This window comes from Ctenopharyngodon idella, chromosome 20 (genome assembly GCF_019924925.1).
Source record: "Ctenopharyngodon idella isolate HZGC_01 chromosome 20, HZGC01, whole genome shotgun sequence".
Taxonomy (NCBI): Eukaryota; Metazoa; Chordata; class Actinopteri; order Cypriniformes; family Xenocyprididae; genus Ctenopharyngodon; species Ctenopharyngodon idella.
The window spans coordinates 21,975,797-21,993,574 of record NC_067239.1 but is presented as its reverse complement, the minus strand read 5'-3'; the positions used below and the strand labels follow the sequence as shown (position 1 = coordinate 21,993,574).

General features: G+C 38.0%; 1 protein-coding gene and 1 long non-coding RNA gene across 2 annotated transcripts in view; both read right to left on the bottom strand.

Annotated features, from left to right (window-relative positions):
* The window catches only part of LOC127502357 (uncharacterized), a 30,088-nt gene extending 23,259 nt beyond the window's left edge, over nucleotides 1-6,829 (bottom strand). The window contains exon 1 of the long non-coding RNA XR_007926840.1: nucleotides 6,667-6,829. This is a non-coding gene — a long non-coding RNA (uncharacterized LOC127502357). The remainder of the gene's footprint in view (nucleotides 1-6,666) is intronic.
* Nucleotides 6,830-11,297: 4,468 nt separating this feature from the next.
* mycn (MYCN proto-oncogene, bHLH transcription factor) lies at nucleotides 11,298-17,386 on the bottom strand. The gene is made up of 3 exons (XM_051876215.1): nucleotides 16,145-17,386; nucleotides 14,813-15,463; nucleotides 11,298-13,021 (listed from the first exon to the last, which is right to left on the bottom strand). The coding sequence occupies exons 2-3, from the start codon at nucleotides 15,456-15,458 to the stop codon at nucleotides 12,303-12,305; spliced, it is 1,365 nt and encodes a 454-aa protein (XP_051732175.1). The 5' UTR covers nucleotides 15,459-15,463; nucleotides 16,145-17,386; the 3' UTR covers nucleotides 11,298-12,302.
* Between the last annotated feature and the right edge of the window lie 392 nt (nucleotides 17,387-17,778).

The following is a 17,778-nucleotide window of genomic DNA, read 5'->3' as shown; positions in this document are numbered from 1 at the left end:
CCCCTCAAGGGGAGAGTCTCTGATTTTATGACTACATACATTACTTTCTATGTCAGTATGTTACTGTATGTTAATAAAATACAAAACAGTAAAAAACAAATCACAAAAAGTCTACACACCGTTGTTTCCAAAAATATTTTATATTTAGTAAATGTATTTTAACATTCACTGTTTGAGAGAGGAATACTTTTCACTATTGTAGATTTTGAGGAGGGAGTAGGTGTCACTGCATACATTAAATAAATTTAGAGACACACATTTTTCCTCCTGTAAAATGTAGATGAACACACAGTTTAAGCATCTACACTCTTAAAAACGATGCTTTTTAAAAGTCCTTTACATGTAGTTACAGTTCTATTTAGAACCATATCATCCTGAAGAACAGTTTTATGCTAAAACTGTTCTTTGTGTTGGAGTTTTAGGGTTCTTTATTCCCGCCTTTTTGTTTTTCAAATCTGTAACTGTCACAGCCACCTCATTTCTGTTTTTTGGAGCTCAACCATCCAGACTATCAACACAATCTCAACAGGTAAATGATTTCTTTCTTAAAATGTCTATACATTTTAACTTTCAAAATTGTAACTGGTTTCCTACCAATCATGTCTTTTTCTCTTTTTAGTTTAACAGAACAAGTAAGTGTGACCAGCTCTGTACAGTTAAGGATACTTCTCCACTAAGTAAGAAACAGACATTGAATTTATGATCCATATTGTTAGATTTTTTTTTTTAAATTATTACTTGGGTTAATGCATAAACATACCCAGTCACAAAAAAAGAAAAAAAAAAGAAGAAAAAGAAATCATTAAAACTATCCCATGTCTTTATATCACTTTTCCTTTTAACATTGTAAAGGCCTCACATACTGTCCATTTTTGCTACTTTTGGCCTTTATAAACAATTATTTTTACATAAACAAATGGAAGAGTATATGGTATTTTTGCTTCTTATTTACTAGTATGCATTGCTTGCAATAATAATTAACTGCCACCAATCTCCGGTCTAGTGTTATTTTAGTATGATTCATATACTATTACACCAGATGCGACCGACAAAACACGACAAACCGACCGTTGCAAAGCACTTGGACTACGTCAGACCGTTTACTGTTTGGAATTTGTTGTGTCGTGTTGCGTCGCGCCGCATCCAATGTTATCACTGATTATAATGGTTTCTTTTGTCTTTTGACACGTCGCATCGCGTTGCATCGCACCGAGCCGCACTGCTCGCGTCCGGCGTAGACACTGTGTTATAGTATTTATTAATGTTTTGAATTAAATTTTATTTTTATAGTTTCAGTTTTCATTTGAATTTTAATTTAAGTTTTAGTAGTTTTGTCATGTGCTTTTGTCAATTTTATTAGTTTGTTTTTTTAATATTTCTATTTATCTTAAATTGCAGTTAAAGTTTTAGTAATTTTAGTACGTCAGCTTAAACTTTTATTTCAGTTAGTTGCCAATGACATTTCTAATTTTTTCTAAGTTTTTATTTTTACATTTTTTATCTAATATTTTATTTCAGCTTTATTTAATTTACAGAAAATGATTTTCAATAGTTTTTAGTTAACAATAACAACACTGCTTCAGTCTGAACTAGTTTTAACATGGGCAAAAAACACTACCTTCCAATTAAATTACATTTTTGCCTTCTGCCTTTCAGAGTGCTCATCCAAGTGCACATTCAACAGTTTTAATGGCACCATGTGTTACCTTACAACCTCACAAGCCTACAATTACAGGTTTAGCAATTAGCTGTGAATGTGCTGTTTAACACCTAATCAACACTCATTTGGGGGAGGGGAGCCAGGAGGACAATAGATACACAATATAGGAATATTTGATTGTAACATTCAAGATAAGAAAAAAGAAATAAAGAATAATTAAGGCATTTAGTAGATGATGCTTCCCCCCAGAATGACTTACAAAAGTAAGAATCAGTCATCATCTATTATAATTATATCAGTGGCTACACAGATTTGAGATATGGCTCATTTCACTCAAGTATGCTTACTGAATCTCACTCTCTCCATCAAAGCAACCAAGCAGCACTGCCTGAATGTCTTCATTCTGCATAAATTCAGAGTAATTATTTGCATGACTGCAGTTCCAACGCAATTAACCTTGAGCGTCATATAAGAGGAGTTGCTGAGTGCTGAGAAATACGCAAATTCCATCCAAAAAGGTCACTGTGATTCGATTTTATCTTCTGATTTATATTTTCAACAATGCCGTTTTCACATTCAACAGCTGTCAAGCTGGGAAAAGGGGATGTGTGCTTCAAATTAAGTATGCTAATTCATTAATCTGATTGAACAATAGTCATAAGAAAGGAAAGAAAAGTTAATTAGTTGAATTAGTATATGTTATCAGCCGGGTCTTATATTGCCCTCTGTGGCCTGGACTTCTGTCTCAAATGAATGATTACCAAACTAGCCTGGTGTGCACCTTGAAAGAATAGAATTAATCTTTGATGCTGTGTGAACGGGGATCAGGAAGAGAAACAGATGCCTTAAAATAAGGCACTTGAACTAATCTAGATTTGTTTGAGGTTCTCTTAATTGGGCGTATGTGTTCGTGTCATGTGTGCGGTGAGGGTACCAGGCGTCTGTGATTAGATTGTACTGTGATCCATCAGAAGGACTGACAGGCTGGTAATGGCCTATATTCTCTTCTCAACCCCCGTGTGGCAGCACTCTGACACCAAAACATTTGCCATGACCCAATATCTTGAAGTTGAAATTGATTTTTTCTTCCCACAGTTGCATCAGTTGAATCGTCAATTTGCTAAATTATACAATGGATTTACATTACTCTTTTATGTCAACAGGTTCCACATAACTGGGTTATGTTGCATTTAATTAACATTGTTAATTTCAGTAAACTTAAGTTTATTACATAAGGTTAATTTAATGCCATTTAGTTGAATCAGGTTAACATTCTTAATTTTGACCAAAACTATTAAGTTCAATTATCCTAAAATTAATATCAAACAAATTTAAAACAAGCAATACAGTTAAATTGAGTAGTTAGTGAATGTGTTCAAGAACAGTTTTTACAACCTTTACAAATGTTATAACAAGAAAACCTTTTACAAAATCTTTACTCTGTAAAGACTCTTACTGTTAGGCGTTAGCCAGAAGATGGTTTTGTTACATCCATGGCATGCCCAATGTAGTTGTTTTTTTTATTATTAAAACAACAGTTGTTAGCAGGTCCTCAACCCAAGCACATGCTCTACACTTCACTACAATGGTAACCCCCAAAAGCACTAACATACTCTTTTAAATATAAACATTAAAGAACATTAAGCAATAACAAGTCTCCCAATTTTATTATCTTGATAAAAAAATGCATCAAATAATATTTTATTTCAACATTTACTCTCCCTATCCAGCCCTGTGCAAAGCATGATGGGAAGGGGAAATCCTGTTCCTATAGTTTTTATAATGCTATTTTAACACAACTAAAATAATTTATGTACTCTCAACTCAAATGGATTAAGTAAAGTGGTTAAAAAAAGATTTGTGTTGGATTAACTTAATTTACTTCAAAAATAACATCAAATGTTTTTTTGGCCTACTTAATTGAAACATGTTCTTTCAAAATGAAAATATTGAGTTGAGCCAAAACGCAACTGTTTCAAGTGAGTTTAACACAATGCAATTGTGTTTGAATGGGAATCCTAATACAATGGTGAAAATGAAAATAATTTTTTTAATAAACTGAACAATATCGTAAAATAATTTTTTTTGAGTGATGATCTGCTTATTCTTTAAAAAAACTTTTTTGCAAACTTTTACATGCAAAGACAAAACTAGATAAAATTTAATTTCACATTTTTGATCCCAGAACCCTACCTCAAAAAACAAAAAAGCTAGATAACAAGTTTCAAATGTTCTTCATTACTATGGGCCCTATCATACACCCGGCGCAATGCGGCGCCAGTTTCAGTGCTAGTTTCAGCCCAACGCAGTTATCATTTTCATGTCCAGCGACACGTTGTTTAAATAGCAAATGCAGTCGTGCCCATCTGATCGCCCATGGGCGTGCTGGTCTGAAAACGAGGCGTGTTCAGCCACGTTGGTGCATTGCTATTTTGAGGCAACTGAAAATGACTGCGCCATTGACCAACAAAAACCTGGTCTAAATCTAAAGTCAATGGCGCACTATATTTTTTTAAAGTGCGCGTTAGTAATATGCTAATAACGAGCATACATTCTGCTTGTTACACACACAGGGACGTGCAGCAACACAAACATTTTTAAATATTAAAAATAAAAGGATTCCTCTCTGTTCAGTCTTTTTTTACGCTTGCAAATTCCGCCATGTAAACAGCGAATCTGCCATGGTGCAAGCGCAACTGTTTTTTAAAGGGAATGGGAGATGAGACTGTGATTGGTTTATTGCACGTTACGCCCAAAACGCACCCATGACTCATTAAGAGACTAGGTACAACCCTTTTGGACTATGCACCTGGCCGATTCATGTATCATTTTGTATTTATTGATTTTTTTTTTTTAAATTATTTGTATGTATTCGGTCTGCTGGGTTTTGATTAGTGAGAGGAACTTATTAAAATAGTTTAAAAGGAAAATTATTGGTAGCCTAATTTTATTATCATAATTTTTATTTATTTTTTACACATACAGCACTGGAGTCTCTGAGACCCTAAACATAAATAAAATCTAGTCAATCAGGACAGAATAATTGACTTACTACAAAACAATTGCCAAAAAGGAAGTTTTTTTTAGAAAATCTGTTTATGACTACAATATACTAATCAATACAGTGAAGTAACATATGAAGCACCAGATCCACAACACACACACACACACACACACACACATTAAACTAATGGCACTCAATCGCCTCACTGAGGTTCATTAAGCTGATTTCCTTTGAGGGCTGGCCTACATTTGTCTGAGAAGCTCCAACTTCTTCTCTGTGATCAAACAGACAGATAACTGTCAGAGCTGGAGAGATCAGGACATTTGAACAATAGCGCCGCCCCCTACCAGCCCTGAATTGTTACGCTTGCTTTCCTAACCTCTGCCCTTCTCTTCAGGCTCCTGTAATGCTGAAAGGCCTGTGCCATCTCTAGTCCGCTATATCATCCCGCTTCAGAGTGTTCATAAGCGTGTGTGTCTCTCTAGGTTAAAGGTGCTATTCTGTTAGGTCACGGAGAGCAAACCTAGTAGATGGGACTTTAACTAGCATGAAATGGGCATTTCATCTCTAGTTCTGACAGGTCAGACCTCTCAGGAGTCTCCCTCTTTCTTTTTTAAAATGTAAAGATGTTTGCTTCATTATGTTTTTTATATTAAAAATATCTGGTGAAACTGACCAAAAATATTTAGAAATTGTATCTTTCATTTTGTGGCTCATAATCTGTCTCGTTTGTGCTGCTGAAAAAACTAATTTGTCCTGGTGGTTTATTTAAGCTAGTCAAGGACCCGGCTATGTGTAATTTGCCGTAATGTTCTCCAATAATAAGTTTAGTTTATACAGTGACAAAAAAATAATAAATCAGGTCAAGCACATTTGTACACAAACTTTTGTGTAAGAACGATGGTCTTGACACACAAAGCACACACATACAGTGCTCATTACTCTCAGGGCAAAAGGTAAGAGTTTTTACAGGGTAGTTTGAGTTATGACCCTAAAATCCCCTGGCAACATCTGGACTACATATTATGGACCAACCAGTACCGGACACGATCACAGTTTAGATGGTGTAATGAGGTCATCATTTCAACAGAAATGCTAAATTAGTCTGTCAAAATGTTATGAAAACAAGGTGATCAATATCAACACCTAATGTATGGAGAAACTATGGCTGCACAATTAATGGAATAATAATCGCTATTGCAATTATGGCTACAGCCATTAAATTACATACAATACAAAAGTTTTTAATGTTGTTGAAAGAAGTCTTTGGCCACCAAGGCTGCATATTATTTGATGAAAAATACAATAAAAATAGTAATATTGTGAAATGTTATTACAATTTATTTAAAGTAACTGTTAACTGATTTAATATCTTTTAAAATCGAATTCATTCCTATGATGGCAAAGCTGAATTTTCAGCATCATTACTCCGGTCTTCAGTGTCACATGATCCTTTAGAAATCATTCTAATATACTGATTTGGCGCCCATTGCCCAGAAACTTATTATTATTATTAAAGTTGAAAACAGTTTTTGCTGATTAGTATTTTTATATAAACTGTGATACCATTCGAAAGTTTTAGGTAAGTAAGATTAAAAGAAAGAAATTAAGCGGTACGGTCCCACACATTTTTATTTCTGTGACCCTGAGAGTATGGTCCCATATTTGGGATTTAATGTTCAGTGACGTCACATAACTGCCAGATTCAAACTGTGTTTTCGCGCTTTGGCTGGCGCTGAGCCAGAGACGGACGTGCTCAGCGCTTGTCATTTATCACAACTATGCAGTGTTTTCAACCACATAATGTTTATTTTAGGTTTCAGACATTTAAACACACACACACACACACACACACACAAAAATCCAATAGGTGAAACACTTTGACTTCTTTGGTAGACTGTGCGGACTCTCTTTAAGTGATTCATATCAGACACACATAGTGAGCATAAGTAAATATAAAGTTTACTCTGTTCTTCTCCCAGTGCACCGGCCACTTACTTACATGTATTTTCAAGAGAAACCGATGAACTCCCGTGCTATAAATCCGACTGACAGGACTCTGAACTGTGGCACAAACTAAGATGGCGGCGCCCATCTCGCGTTATAGATCAAGATCAAGATCATTGCTAAAGGTTTTTAAACGACAAAACACACTCACTTACACGTATTTGAGAATCGGAATATCAGATAGTTGATGACATGGTAAGAAAGTTTTGTGAATATTTTGAATAAAAAAGAAAAACGAAATAAAAGCAATACATCTATCATACAGCGTTCTTGTGGCTGCGGTGTGTCACGTGACAAGCATGACGCGTCGCCATGGAAACAATAAGGGGAAACATCGCCTTAAAGGGATAGTTCACCCAAAAATGAAAATTTGATGTTTATCTGCTTACCCCCAGGGCATCCAAGATGTAGGTGACTTTGTTTCTTCAGTAGAACACAAATGATGATTTTAAACTCCAACCGTTGCGGTCTGTCAGTCGTATAATGCATGTCAATGGTAACAAAACCTATGAGAGTAAAAAAAAACATGCACAGACAAATCCAAATTAAACCCTGCAGCTCGTGACGACACATTGATGTCCTAAGACACGAAACGATCAGTTTGTGCGAGAAACCGAACAGTATTTATATAATTTTTTACCTCTAATACACCACTATGTCCAACTGCCTTGAGCGCACGCACGGCATCCAGTGCGTGAGGTGTGTACGCGCTCTGGCGTAGTTGGTGCCTGTAGTACAACAGTTGTTATACAAATGGAAGTAAACCACTAAAAAACATGGTTTTATTACAAATAAAAAGGACACATAAACAAAAACAAAAAAACATTTGTTTTAGTTGAAATCAATCACATTTGGAGGGTGTGGTGCTTCTTTTTATATATGTGTGTGTTCCTGTGGGTTTGTGGTGTGATGCTAAGGTCAGACTCATTGTGTCATGGATGAGAGGCTGTGTTTGCACACGTGCTGGAGGTTAAAATGAAAATAAGTTAAAAAGCAACAAAGAAAACATAATGAATGATTCTCTGAAGGAACGATAGGGGAAGACAGAAAGGTGCTTGACATTTACAGGGCACTGCCATCTGTATGGTAATTGCTACACACTGGTAAAGTTTGATCACACATGAATTTTCTTTCTCTCTCACTACTACACTATAACATTACCACATTCTTCACCTGACCCAGAACAGATGGCACCCCCTCCCTCTCCTCTTGCCCCCCCTGGAGACAGTGCCCATCCAATGAGGGGCATTTTTAAAGCTGGCATCCTTTTGTTTGGGTGGCAACTCTGCATGTTATGAGGATTAGAACATTTCTGACAGTGCTGGTTGATAAGAATCAGAGCATGTTGTTGTGCTTTTGGCTTTTGTTTTAAAGCCTGTCTTTAGTCTGTCTCCAGTTTTCCATATGCTGTCCATCCTGTTACTCCACAACAAGCGCTGGTCCCCACACATAGCAGAGGGTTGATTGACAGGCTGACACTGAAATATTCCACGCCACAGATAATCTGTTGAATACAGCTGGCGTGTGAACATTCCAGAGGAGACATATATGTATGTATATATTTGTATGTATTTACTTGTTAGTTTATTTTTATATTAGTTTATTCAGTGTCAGTATTTTTTATAGAAATTAATACTTTTATTCAGTGAGAATGCATTATATTGTTCAAAAGTGACAGTAAAGACAATTTGACAATGTGAGATTATGTCTGAAAGGGAACGAACAAGTCTGTATATAGATCATAAACTTTAATATATGAAATGTCAAATGTATTTACACATTAGAGCACATTAATTTCCTGTTTATCAATTATATTAATTGCATTTTATATTATTTTCATAATCCTGTTTTATGAGCATTTTATAGCAGATGGGTTTTGATGGTGTTTTAAAATCTGTGCTCTGAACTCAAACCCTTCTGCTGACTGAACTTCATAACTCCTTCTGAGACTGATCCAAACTTCGACACACACATATTTAACCATACCATAAACAATCATACAGTCACATAATATGGAGCTATTGTCTCCAAGTTTATTATAGTTCAACATGATGTCTGCGGCCACATCAATCAGAGAGGAATAACTCATGTTTAAGGAAGAAAGAAGAACATACATGTGACATTTTTAACACATGTATAGGGTGAATATTAGTATGTTTTCAATTAAGCATTCAACATTTTTTCATTTTCTTTTTGATGCCACAGACCCCCAAATATGATCATTCTCATACGACCCCCATCCTAAAATGTAAAAGGCAGCTATATGTTTTCATGCATAAAGATTGAGATACTGTGAAAAAATAATATTATAAATATGTGACCCTGGACCACAAAACCAGTCATAAGTCACACGGGTGTATTTGTAGCAATAGTCAAGAATACATTATATGGGTCAAAATGATCGATTTTTCATTTATGCCAAAAATCATTAGGATATTAAGCAAAGATCATGTTCCATGAAGATATTTTGTAAATTTCCTACTGTAAACATTTCAACAATGTATTTATGTGAGTGGATATGCATTGCTAAGGACTACATTTGGACAACTTTAAAGCCTATTTTTTCAATATTTTGATTTTTTTTGCACCCTCAGATTCCAGATTTTCAAATAGTTTTATCTCAGCCAAATATTGTCCTATCATAACAAACCATACATCAATGGAAAGCTTATTTATTCAGCTTTCAGATGCTGTATAAATATATTATTTGGAAAATATTCAGTTTCAGTTTGACCTACTTTATATTATTTTTTTTAAACACCACAGTACTTTAGGTATATTATTTATTTATTTACATTTTAGATTTTGATCAATTCATTATTTAAATTAATTTTAATCAATTTATTTTTTGAATAATCAGATTTATTTCATTTATTATTTATTTATTTATTTAAATCAAATGTATACATTTTTTATATTTTATTTTTATATACATTTTTATATTTATTTATATAAAAATTCACTTGTTTATTTTAATATTTAAATTTAATTTAATTCAAATTTAATAGATTTATTATTTATTTATTTTTAGAGATCCCCTAGCATTCCCTTGCAGCCCCTTGTGGGAAATCCCCTGGTGTATAGTGGCAATATTGAAGTATTTAAAATATTTATTATTGTGAGTAGAAATTGTATTATATGAGGAGTTAATTTAGCATCATATTTAAAAACAAATTCCAAATTATCAGAAAATGTCCCATTTTACCCATATTCACCACTATCTGTGTAAAATTTCAGGTTTGAAAAATTAAATAAGATACAAACAGTGCTTTGTACGGTGGCCAGCTCTACCAGTTTCCACATGGCGGTGTGTTATTGTCTTAGCTCGAGGCTTTGTTTTTGTTTTGTTTTTTATAACCAGGCAGGATAAGCCATCGGCCAGATGGCACAGTGGGGTCTCCCATGGTTACCTCATCCTGGGGACCAAACATCGCAGACACGCACACATATACCGCACAGACTGTTATGTAACCTTGTTATGTCTAGACGGTCCAATTTATAATCGAAGGTCTCTCTTTCTCTGTGTACCCCTCCAAACCTTGTTTCTCCTGTACTGCAGCGACAGAATTCTAATTCTGCCTGTTTACTCTGGACCAGAGAAAATCGTTCATTGTGACACATTGGTGGGCGGGGCTTCAGTCAGCTTTCATGCCATGTGACTGAAGTTAGTAAACACAAACCCGTTTCTCAGTCCAGCAGGATATTAGACGCACAGGTCACGATGCCCTCCTCACAAAAGACGCCCCCCACACCCTTCGCACGTACACACGCATGCACAAATAGAATAAAACACACTCGCACTTGAAGTCTGCCACGCTGCAGCTGCTCCAGTTTCCATGGTAACGTGCAGAACAATGAGGTAAGAAGCTGCGGGGGCCAGTCTGAGTGTGCGCTGCGCACGCTTTCATATCCACTCGCGCTGAGTGTGTGTGTGCCAGCGTTTGTTTTTGTGTATGAGTGCCTGAAAGTGCATGTGGATGTGCCCTGCCGATTTCTAAATCAACTGAAAGAGAGAGAGAGTGAATTACGAGGGAGATACTCGTTCTCTTTTGTAAGAGAGGGCTTGGTCAACCAGATCTCTCTTCATAGCGAGGCAGATGGAGGGAGAAAGGCTTGGCGAATGAAAAACAGGAACGATTGAATAGAAAACAGGGGGAAAAAAGTCCAAAAACATGTAGAAAATACGAGGCTTGTACTGAAAATAAATTCAAGTATATAGATATTAGATTTGATTCAGATTTCGTCAATTTAAGTATGGTAACTAACTAATTAATCAAACTATTTTGACATTATGTTGAGGAAACAGTAGCAAAAAAACAACAACAACATGATCCTAGAGAAAAACTAGACTTGCCCAGCTCCTTATTTATGCTTCAAATGAGTGACATGGGTATTTTTATTTGACAGTATGATTTAACTGTGGGTTTTTTGCTTTCAAAGTCATAATTCCCTTGAAAGTCATAACTTAAGAGAGTTGTTTCAGGGCTGTTTGAAATGTGGATGTTGCCGCCCACAGAGGGGCTTCAAGCATGTCTGAAATGCAGTTCAGCGTATTGTTACTCAATACCTGACAGGACTCAAACCCACTAGCGGCGATACAGAAGCACTCATCCTTTGACAACAAGCTCTTTTGTTTTCAAAATGTCTATTTATTTTTCAAAATGAGGTATTTCAAAGTGCTGTGAGTCGCAGCACTCAATGTACATTATAGAAAAGGAGAAAAAAACACTTTTTTCCCAATGACCCAGTTCTATGAACCCAATACTTACAAATATATAAACAAAGAAAGAGAAAGACAGCAAAGTATAGAAGCCTTATAAATGGAGATAGAAAGAATTTTCTGTACAAAAGAAATTAAGGTAGAAAAAAGAATAAAAACAAGATAAAGTGATATCTACTCAGAACTCATTTTCATACGAAAATATAAGTATCAAATTTAGTATGTATCAGAAGCACACTAAAGCATAAATGTAGGAATTAGTAAAGTGTGTCATAACAGAGAGATTATAAGACAAAAGATTCCAAAAAACAAAACAATGTGTCCTTATATTACAAAAATCCTCAAAAATGGAGGTCTTACAGTACTTGTTAAAGGTATATAAACTTCCAGTCTAGTTATTGGCAGCTTTTGACATCTTTATAAAAAAAACCAAAAGACAATAATCGTATACAAAAAGGCAGACTGAGTGTATGTTCTTTTAAAATCTAATCTATTTACAAAAGTGTCTGACATCAAGGTGCGCAGAGGTACATCCATGAGATTCAGCACCAGTGAGGTGTGAGAGATTATAGCCATTCGAAGTGTCTCGTGTCATTTGTTTAGTGTCCATTTTGCAGGAAGAGCGTGAACGCAAAGTTCATCGACCCAATCGCGTATTGAAGACTGTGTTCATAAGGGTCTTGTCATTGAGGGGAAGTTGGGTTCACCGGTAAGCACCTTCCCTCATCGTTGTAGCGTGATTGGGGTGACAAAGTAAACCTGAAACATTCTTGACGTCAAAAAATGTGCAAAAAAGTGTCAGCAGTGAGTGTCCCTAGTATTCATTTTGGGCCGTTAGCCTTAGCGGTTTGTCGTCCGTCATTTGACGCCGACCATTAGCTGTGAGGCGTTCAGCCAATGAGCGTTAAGTGTTAGCGAGTCCTGGCCTGCTCGAGTCTGCGGAGGAGCTGTTGTCGTCGGGCCTGCAATCTGTCTTTCTCCTGCTGGAGTCGTAGCTCCTGGGCCTCAAGGGAGCTGACGTACTCAGTGGCCTTCTTCAGGATGACCACCTTCGCCGCCTTGTCGTTGTGCGCCAACTCGGGCACCTGGTCGCGCAAAGTCAGGAAGCTAGAGCGCAGGTCGTTGCGCCGCTGGCGCTCCAAGATGTTGTGGTTGCGCCGGCGTTCGCTGTCCTCAGAGTCAGAGCATCGCGGGCTGCTGGAATCGCTCTTCCTCATGCGCTGTCCTGGTACACTGTTAGTAGGGGAGTTCGGGGAAGAGCTCTGGTTCTTGCCAGTGCGTAAAGTTGTAGTGCTGTTGTCGATTCGGAGTTTCTTGCTCGGGGGAGCGCTGGGTATGTCTTGCTGTTCGGAGTAAGGGGATGGGGCTGCGTAGTTATGCTGTTGCTGGTGGATAGAGGCTGCCGCCGTCCTCTTCAGAATGAGCTCCTGTGGAGCTTTGCTCACTCCTGAGCCCAACCGCCCTCCTGTGGACGCCTGAGAGTTAGAGACGGCAGACAGACCAGTGCCGGTTATCTTGCTGGTGATGGAACGCCTTTTCTCGACCGTGACGACGTCAATCTCCTCCTCTTCTTCGTCGTCTTCATCATCATCATCATCATCTTCATCGTCATCTTCGTCATCATCATCATCTAGCGGAAGAGAAGGAGATTTAGGTTAGCAGGTTTGTTGTGCAACCATTCTTCTGGAAGTACACAGGTATGAACAAGCGCTCTTAACGGAAACATGCCTGTGTTTTCTCAGGGTGTGTGCTCGAGTTAATGTCTTTGTGTGGGCAGATGAGACAATTGCACAATGCAATCATCTGAACACGCTCTGTCAAACACAGAGGAGCTGGTTTCTCCCCAGACTGGACCACCTTGGATTTGACTTTCTACTTTAACACACACCCTCTATTTACGGCATCTAATAAGAGGGTTTCCAAGCACATGAGCATTTCGTCATGTCATATTTTCTTACAAAAGCTGTTTTGCTGTCAAGTTAGGAATTTCGCTTGGTGCCTTTTCAACTGGTGGCACATTTCAAGTTAAGCTTAGATGGCAAGACGTCCTCAGTGTGACGCCCGAGAGCTATGTTTATGAGATAATGGATGTGATTATCAGCTAAGCCACACATGAAGACTGTTTGGCATTTACTGGAGCCCACAGCCTCTCACTTCAAAAGCTCCCTACAGGAAACCGTCTGCCAGCATTAAGGAGAGACCAAACGGGGCAATTTAGTCTCCAACAGAACGCAGACAGTCAGTGCGTTCCCCTTTTCCACTGGTTTGCCGCGAAAAGGGATAACAGCACAGGCGGGAAAAACTAGCGTTGTAATCGTGTGGTCCAATTATTCGCGGGCTTTGCCGAGTAACACTGATCTGATGCCGTCTTAAGCCGCTGCCCTGGAGAAGTGCCAAGCAGACAGCTGGAGGAAAGGCTCTGCTTGTTCAAAGCCGTCACCCTGTAAAGAGAGATGACCCATCGTCTCTTTTTTTCCTTCCTCGTCTTTTTTTTTTTTGTGATTATCATTCACTGCACCTCTCTGGAAGATTCTCGGCCTGCCAAGCTCTGCCCACTGGGTAGGAAAGGGGGGTTTGCCTTTCTCGTGGATGCAAACGCATGCCTCCTTTATCACATGCTGGTGCCCAGTGCCAGCTCTTATTCTCTCACCCACGTGTGATTGTCGTTTGGGATTTGCATTTGAAACAAGTCCTCATTTAGAAGGGAAGCGACTTATTGGGGGGCACTGAATTTAGGGGCTTGGCTTTTATGAAATCTGCCCTCGCTCACACTCCCCAAACATCTGAGCCTGTGGTTTTACACCATCAAGAGCTCTCAATCAGAAAAATAAATAAATAATTAAATAAAAATAATAATTATTAAAATAACGTTTATGTTTCAAAACAATCTTGCACCTCATAAGAAACCTAATCCTATGACCTAATAAATTCCCAAATTAGATTCTACTTCCATGCCTAAAGCCAGATTAATGGAGGGCAGATAAGGGCACGTTTTCCTATTTAATATGGCTCAGTGACGCTATTCTCTGCATTAAATCTTTAACCAAGAGCTATTCAGCCAAATGGCTCGACATCATCGACAACATCAAATATTACCGCCATCTACTGGGTATGCAGATCTAGTATTACATAAATTCCCCATCACCGCCCACTACTACTACTGAGTGTGTGCGCGCGCTTGTGTGTGACCGACAGTCTGGAATGTCACACACTAATCCGATTCAGGGCCTGTCATATGATCTTCAACAATTACCCCAATGACCACTTACAAAATAGGCCAAACTATAGACTGCCAAACTTTTTAGCTGCATCATCACCATCATCATAATTTGGTGGTGATGATGATGATTAATAACTGTAATTTATAGACAGTTTCGTGTGAGCACTTAACTTATTAACTTTACATTAAGTAGACACTTACCAGAGTCGCTTGGAGTCTCGTCTGCACTGACTGGAGGCAGTTGGCTCCTCGGTAGTGTCACACTTTGGCTGCTGCTGCTGCTCCCGTTTCTTTTGTTGACTGGATAAGGGAAAACTACGGTAGGGTCCACACACTCCGGTATAGAGTGGCTAATTTCCGGCGACTTGACTGTCGTGTCTTTACCGGCTTCAGTACCGGTAGGAGCAGAGACTGCTTTCCCGAGTTTCTCATTCACCACCCGCTCCAATTTCTCGCGTGCCGAGAAGCCGCTCCACATGCAGTCCTGAATGATGATGGAATTGTCCGTAGTATCCAAAACGGAGCCGAAGAGGTCTCCGTCAGACGCCCCCCAAATGTCGTCTTCCGGTAAGAGCAGAAGCTCAGAAGCCCAGTCCAACGGGTCCGTTAATCCAAAGCCCATCAGCGAGCAATCCCCAGCCACCGCGCCCAGCTCCCCCGGATCCCCTGGAAGCGCTGCCCGGCTCGGGGACAGAGGAGGAGTGGGCAGCAGCTCAAATTTCTTCCAGATGTCTTCTCCAGGCGGTGCAGCGTCTGGTCTGCAGAAGTAGAAGTCATCCTCGTCCGGGTAGAAACACGGCTGCAAGGAGTCAAACTCCAAATCAGAGTTCATGGTTTTAGCTGGCATTCTCCCTGTGAGAGACACAAACTGAAGTGTTAGAATCACCACAGCTTTTGAAGAAAAAAAAAAAAAAAAAAGCTTTTGTCCCAAAAGACACTGGTGAGGAAAATGGCAAACATATCTTTTTTATTAATGACTTTCATCCTGATGTCTTCTAGGTGTCATCTTACCGTCCCCACTGTGTAGTGGGAAAATTTTCATTAGCTCACTTAAACTTTGAACTGTAGCCTAATTGCTGCATGAAACACAAACTCTTTCAATAGAACAGCTCATGCAGATTTGTGATAACAATTATTATTATTATTATTATTATTAGGTTATCATCATCATCATCATTATTAAATAATAATAATAATAATAACAACAATGTTAGAATAATAATAACAACAGCTTTTTGTCCTAACAAAGACATTTGGAGTTAATATGTAAAGAAAAATCACTAAATACAATATTCTGTTGTAATATAGGCTAGTTCTACACAGTAGACGCTCAGTTAAAGATGTCTTTGAAGTGTCCTCTCTACATTGTTTATTGTGATGGGGTTCATTAACTCACTAAACTTTGGACTGTAATTGTAGCACGAGACACAAACTCCTTCAATAGCAAGTCTTGCAGAAAGGTAAATAGCTCATAAATAGTATTTCGCGCCAATGAAACCAACTAGTTGACACTAAAAGACCTGGGCGTCTTACCTCTGTGTGTTTCTTGTCCCTTCTTTATCGCAGTCACTGTGCCTCCCGTTTGGAGTCGCACATCTACCGCGGTGACTGAAGACTGTTCCGTCTCTTCTGTGTTTCGGGCTGTGAAGTATTATTCTCGGTGCTTACGTTTAGGACATGTATTGACTCCTCCCACAGTGGGAGGAGCGCTGGGCGAGGTATTTGTATTTGTGGGACATTTGCTGTGTGATTTTCTTTGGAAAGGGCATTATTTTGGTCTGTTTAAGGTGTTTATTTTGCCGATACTCAAGGAATAGCTCACTAAGAAAAAAAAAAAAAAAAAAAAAATCACCATGTTCAAAACACTGACTTCTTTAATGCAACGCAGAAGATGTTGGAGTGAATGACAGATCTCCGTCCTCGTTCACTTTCATTGTGTGGGAAGAGGCAATGAAAGTAAACGGCGACAGAGACTTTCAGTCCCCAATATTCTTCCAAACATATTTTGTGTTTCATGAAAGAAGTCCTACGCGTTCAGAACGGCATGGTGGGTTAAATGATGGCTAAATTTTCATATTTGGATGAACTGTCCCTTTAAGGGCTTGGAACTATTTAAATTGAATGTAAAGTAAATGACTGAAATATATGTGATTAAATAGGTTTTTAATCTACTGTGTAACCTTGCTTTATTCAGAATATAAATGTAGATGTGTAATATATATGCGTTCAAACAGGATGAACTGTGTTGTGAATGAATCAGAGCGAGTCAGCAGCATCTCTCATTGTTTAGGTCAGTGAGGTAACGGCCGATCCGCATAACATACATTGTCGACTCACTTCTGCCGCCATGTGGACACGTGATGCGCCCGTCAGTGTTTATATTAAAGAGACGAGGTATGTTTTGCGTAGCTTGCTGCTCACCCAGGAAAATGCTTATCAGTTAGCCCTCGACATAAATGCTTTATAGTAGATTGTGTTGATGTAATTCTATAGCGGGTTTGTACGATTGGTTGGATATGATGGGGAATGTAGGAGGAGATTATGTTATGTAGTTGTCCGTTTGAACCCATGGCGTTTTGTTCCATCACACTCTTTAAAGGGGGTGAAGAAAACTGAGTTCCAAATAATATTCAAATGATATAAATTTTCTTATATTGCGTCCATCTTTTAGTTAGCAGATTGACCCAAAGTAGGCTACTAATAGGGGAGATAAAGACTTGTTGTCACACTTTTGAATCAGTTGAGTTTGTCTCAGGGTTTATATTTGAGTCAAGGTTGGAACTTTACCATAAAAATAAATATATTTTAATGACCTGACAAAAAAAAAAAATCATCATATCCAAATACACAACGTGTTAAAATGTAATTGTCACAAATTAAAATATTCATGTTGGAATTATAAAACAGCCTTTGTCTTAATAAAGCCATTTGGAGGTAGCCTAACATTAAAAAAAAAATCACAAAAAAAAAAAAAAAAAACCCACAAAATATATCATTTTGTTGTAATATATTCCTGTGTTGTAGACTCTTAAAGACACTAAGTCAGATATGTCTTTAAAGTGTCCTCTCTACATTGTTTATTGTGATATTATTCATTAACTCAAGCAGACTCATTAAAAGGTGACTATTTCTCATATTGGGTTTATTTTTGAGTCCATTTCAGAGCT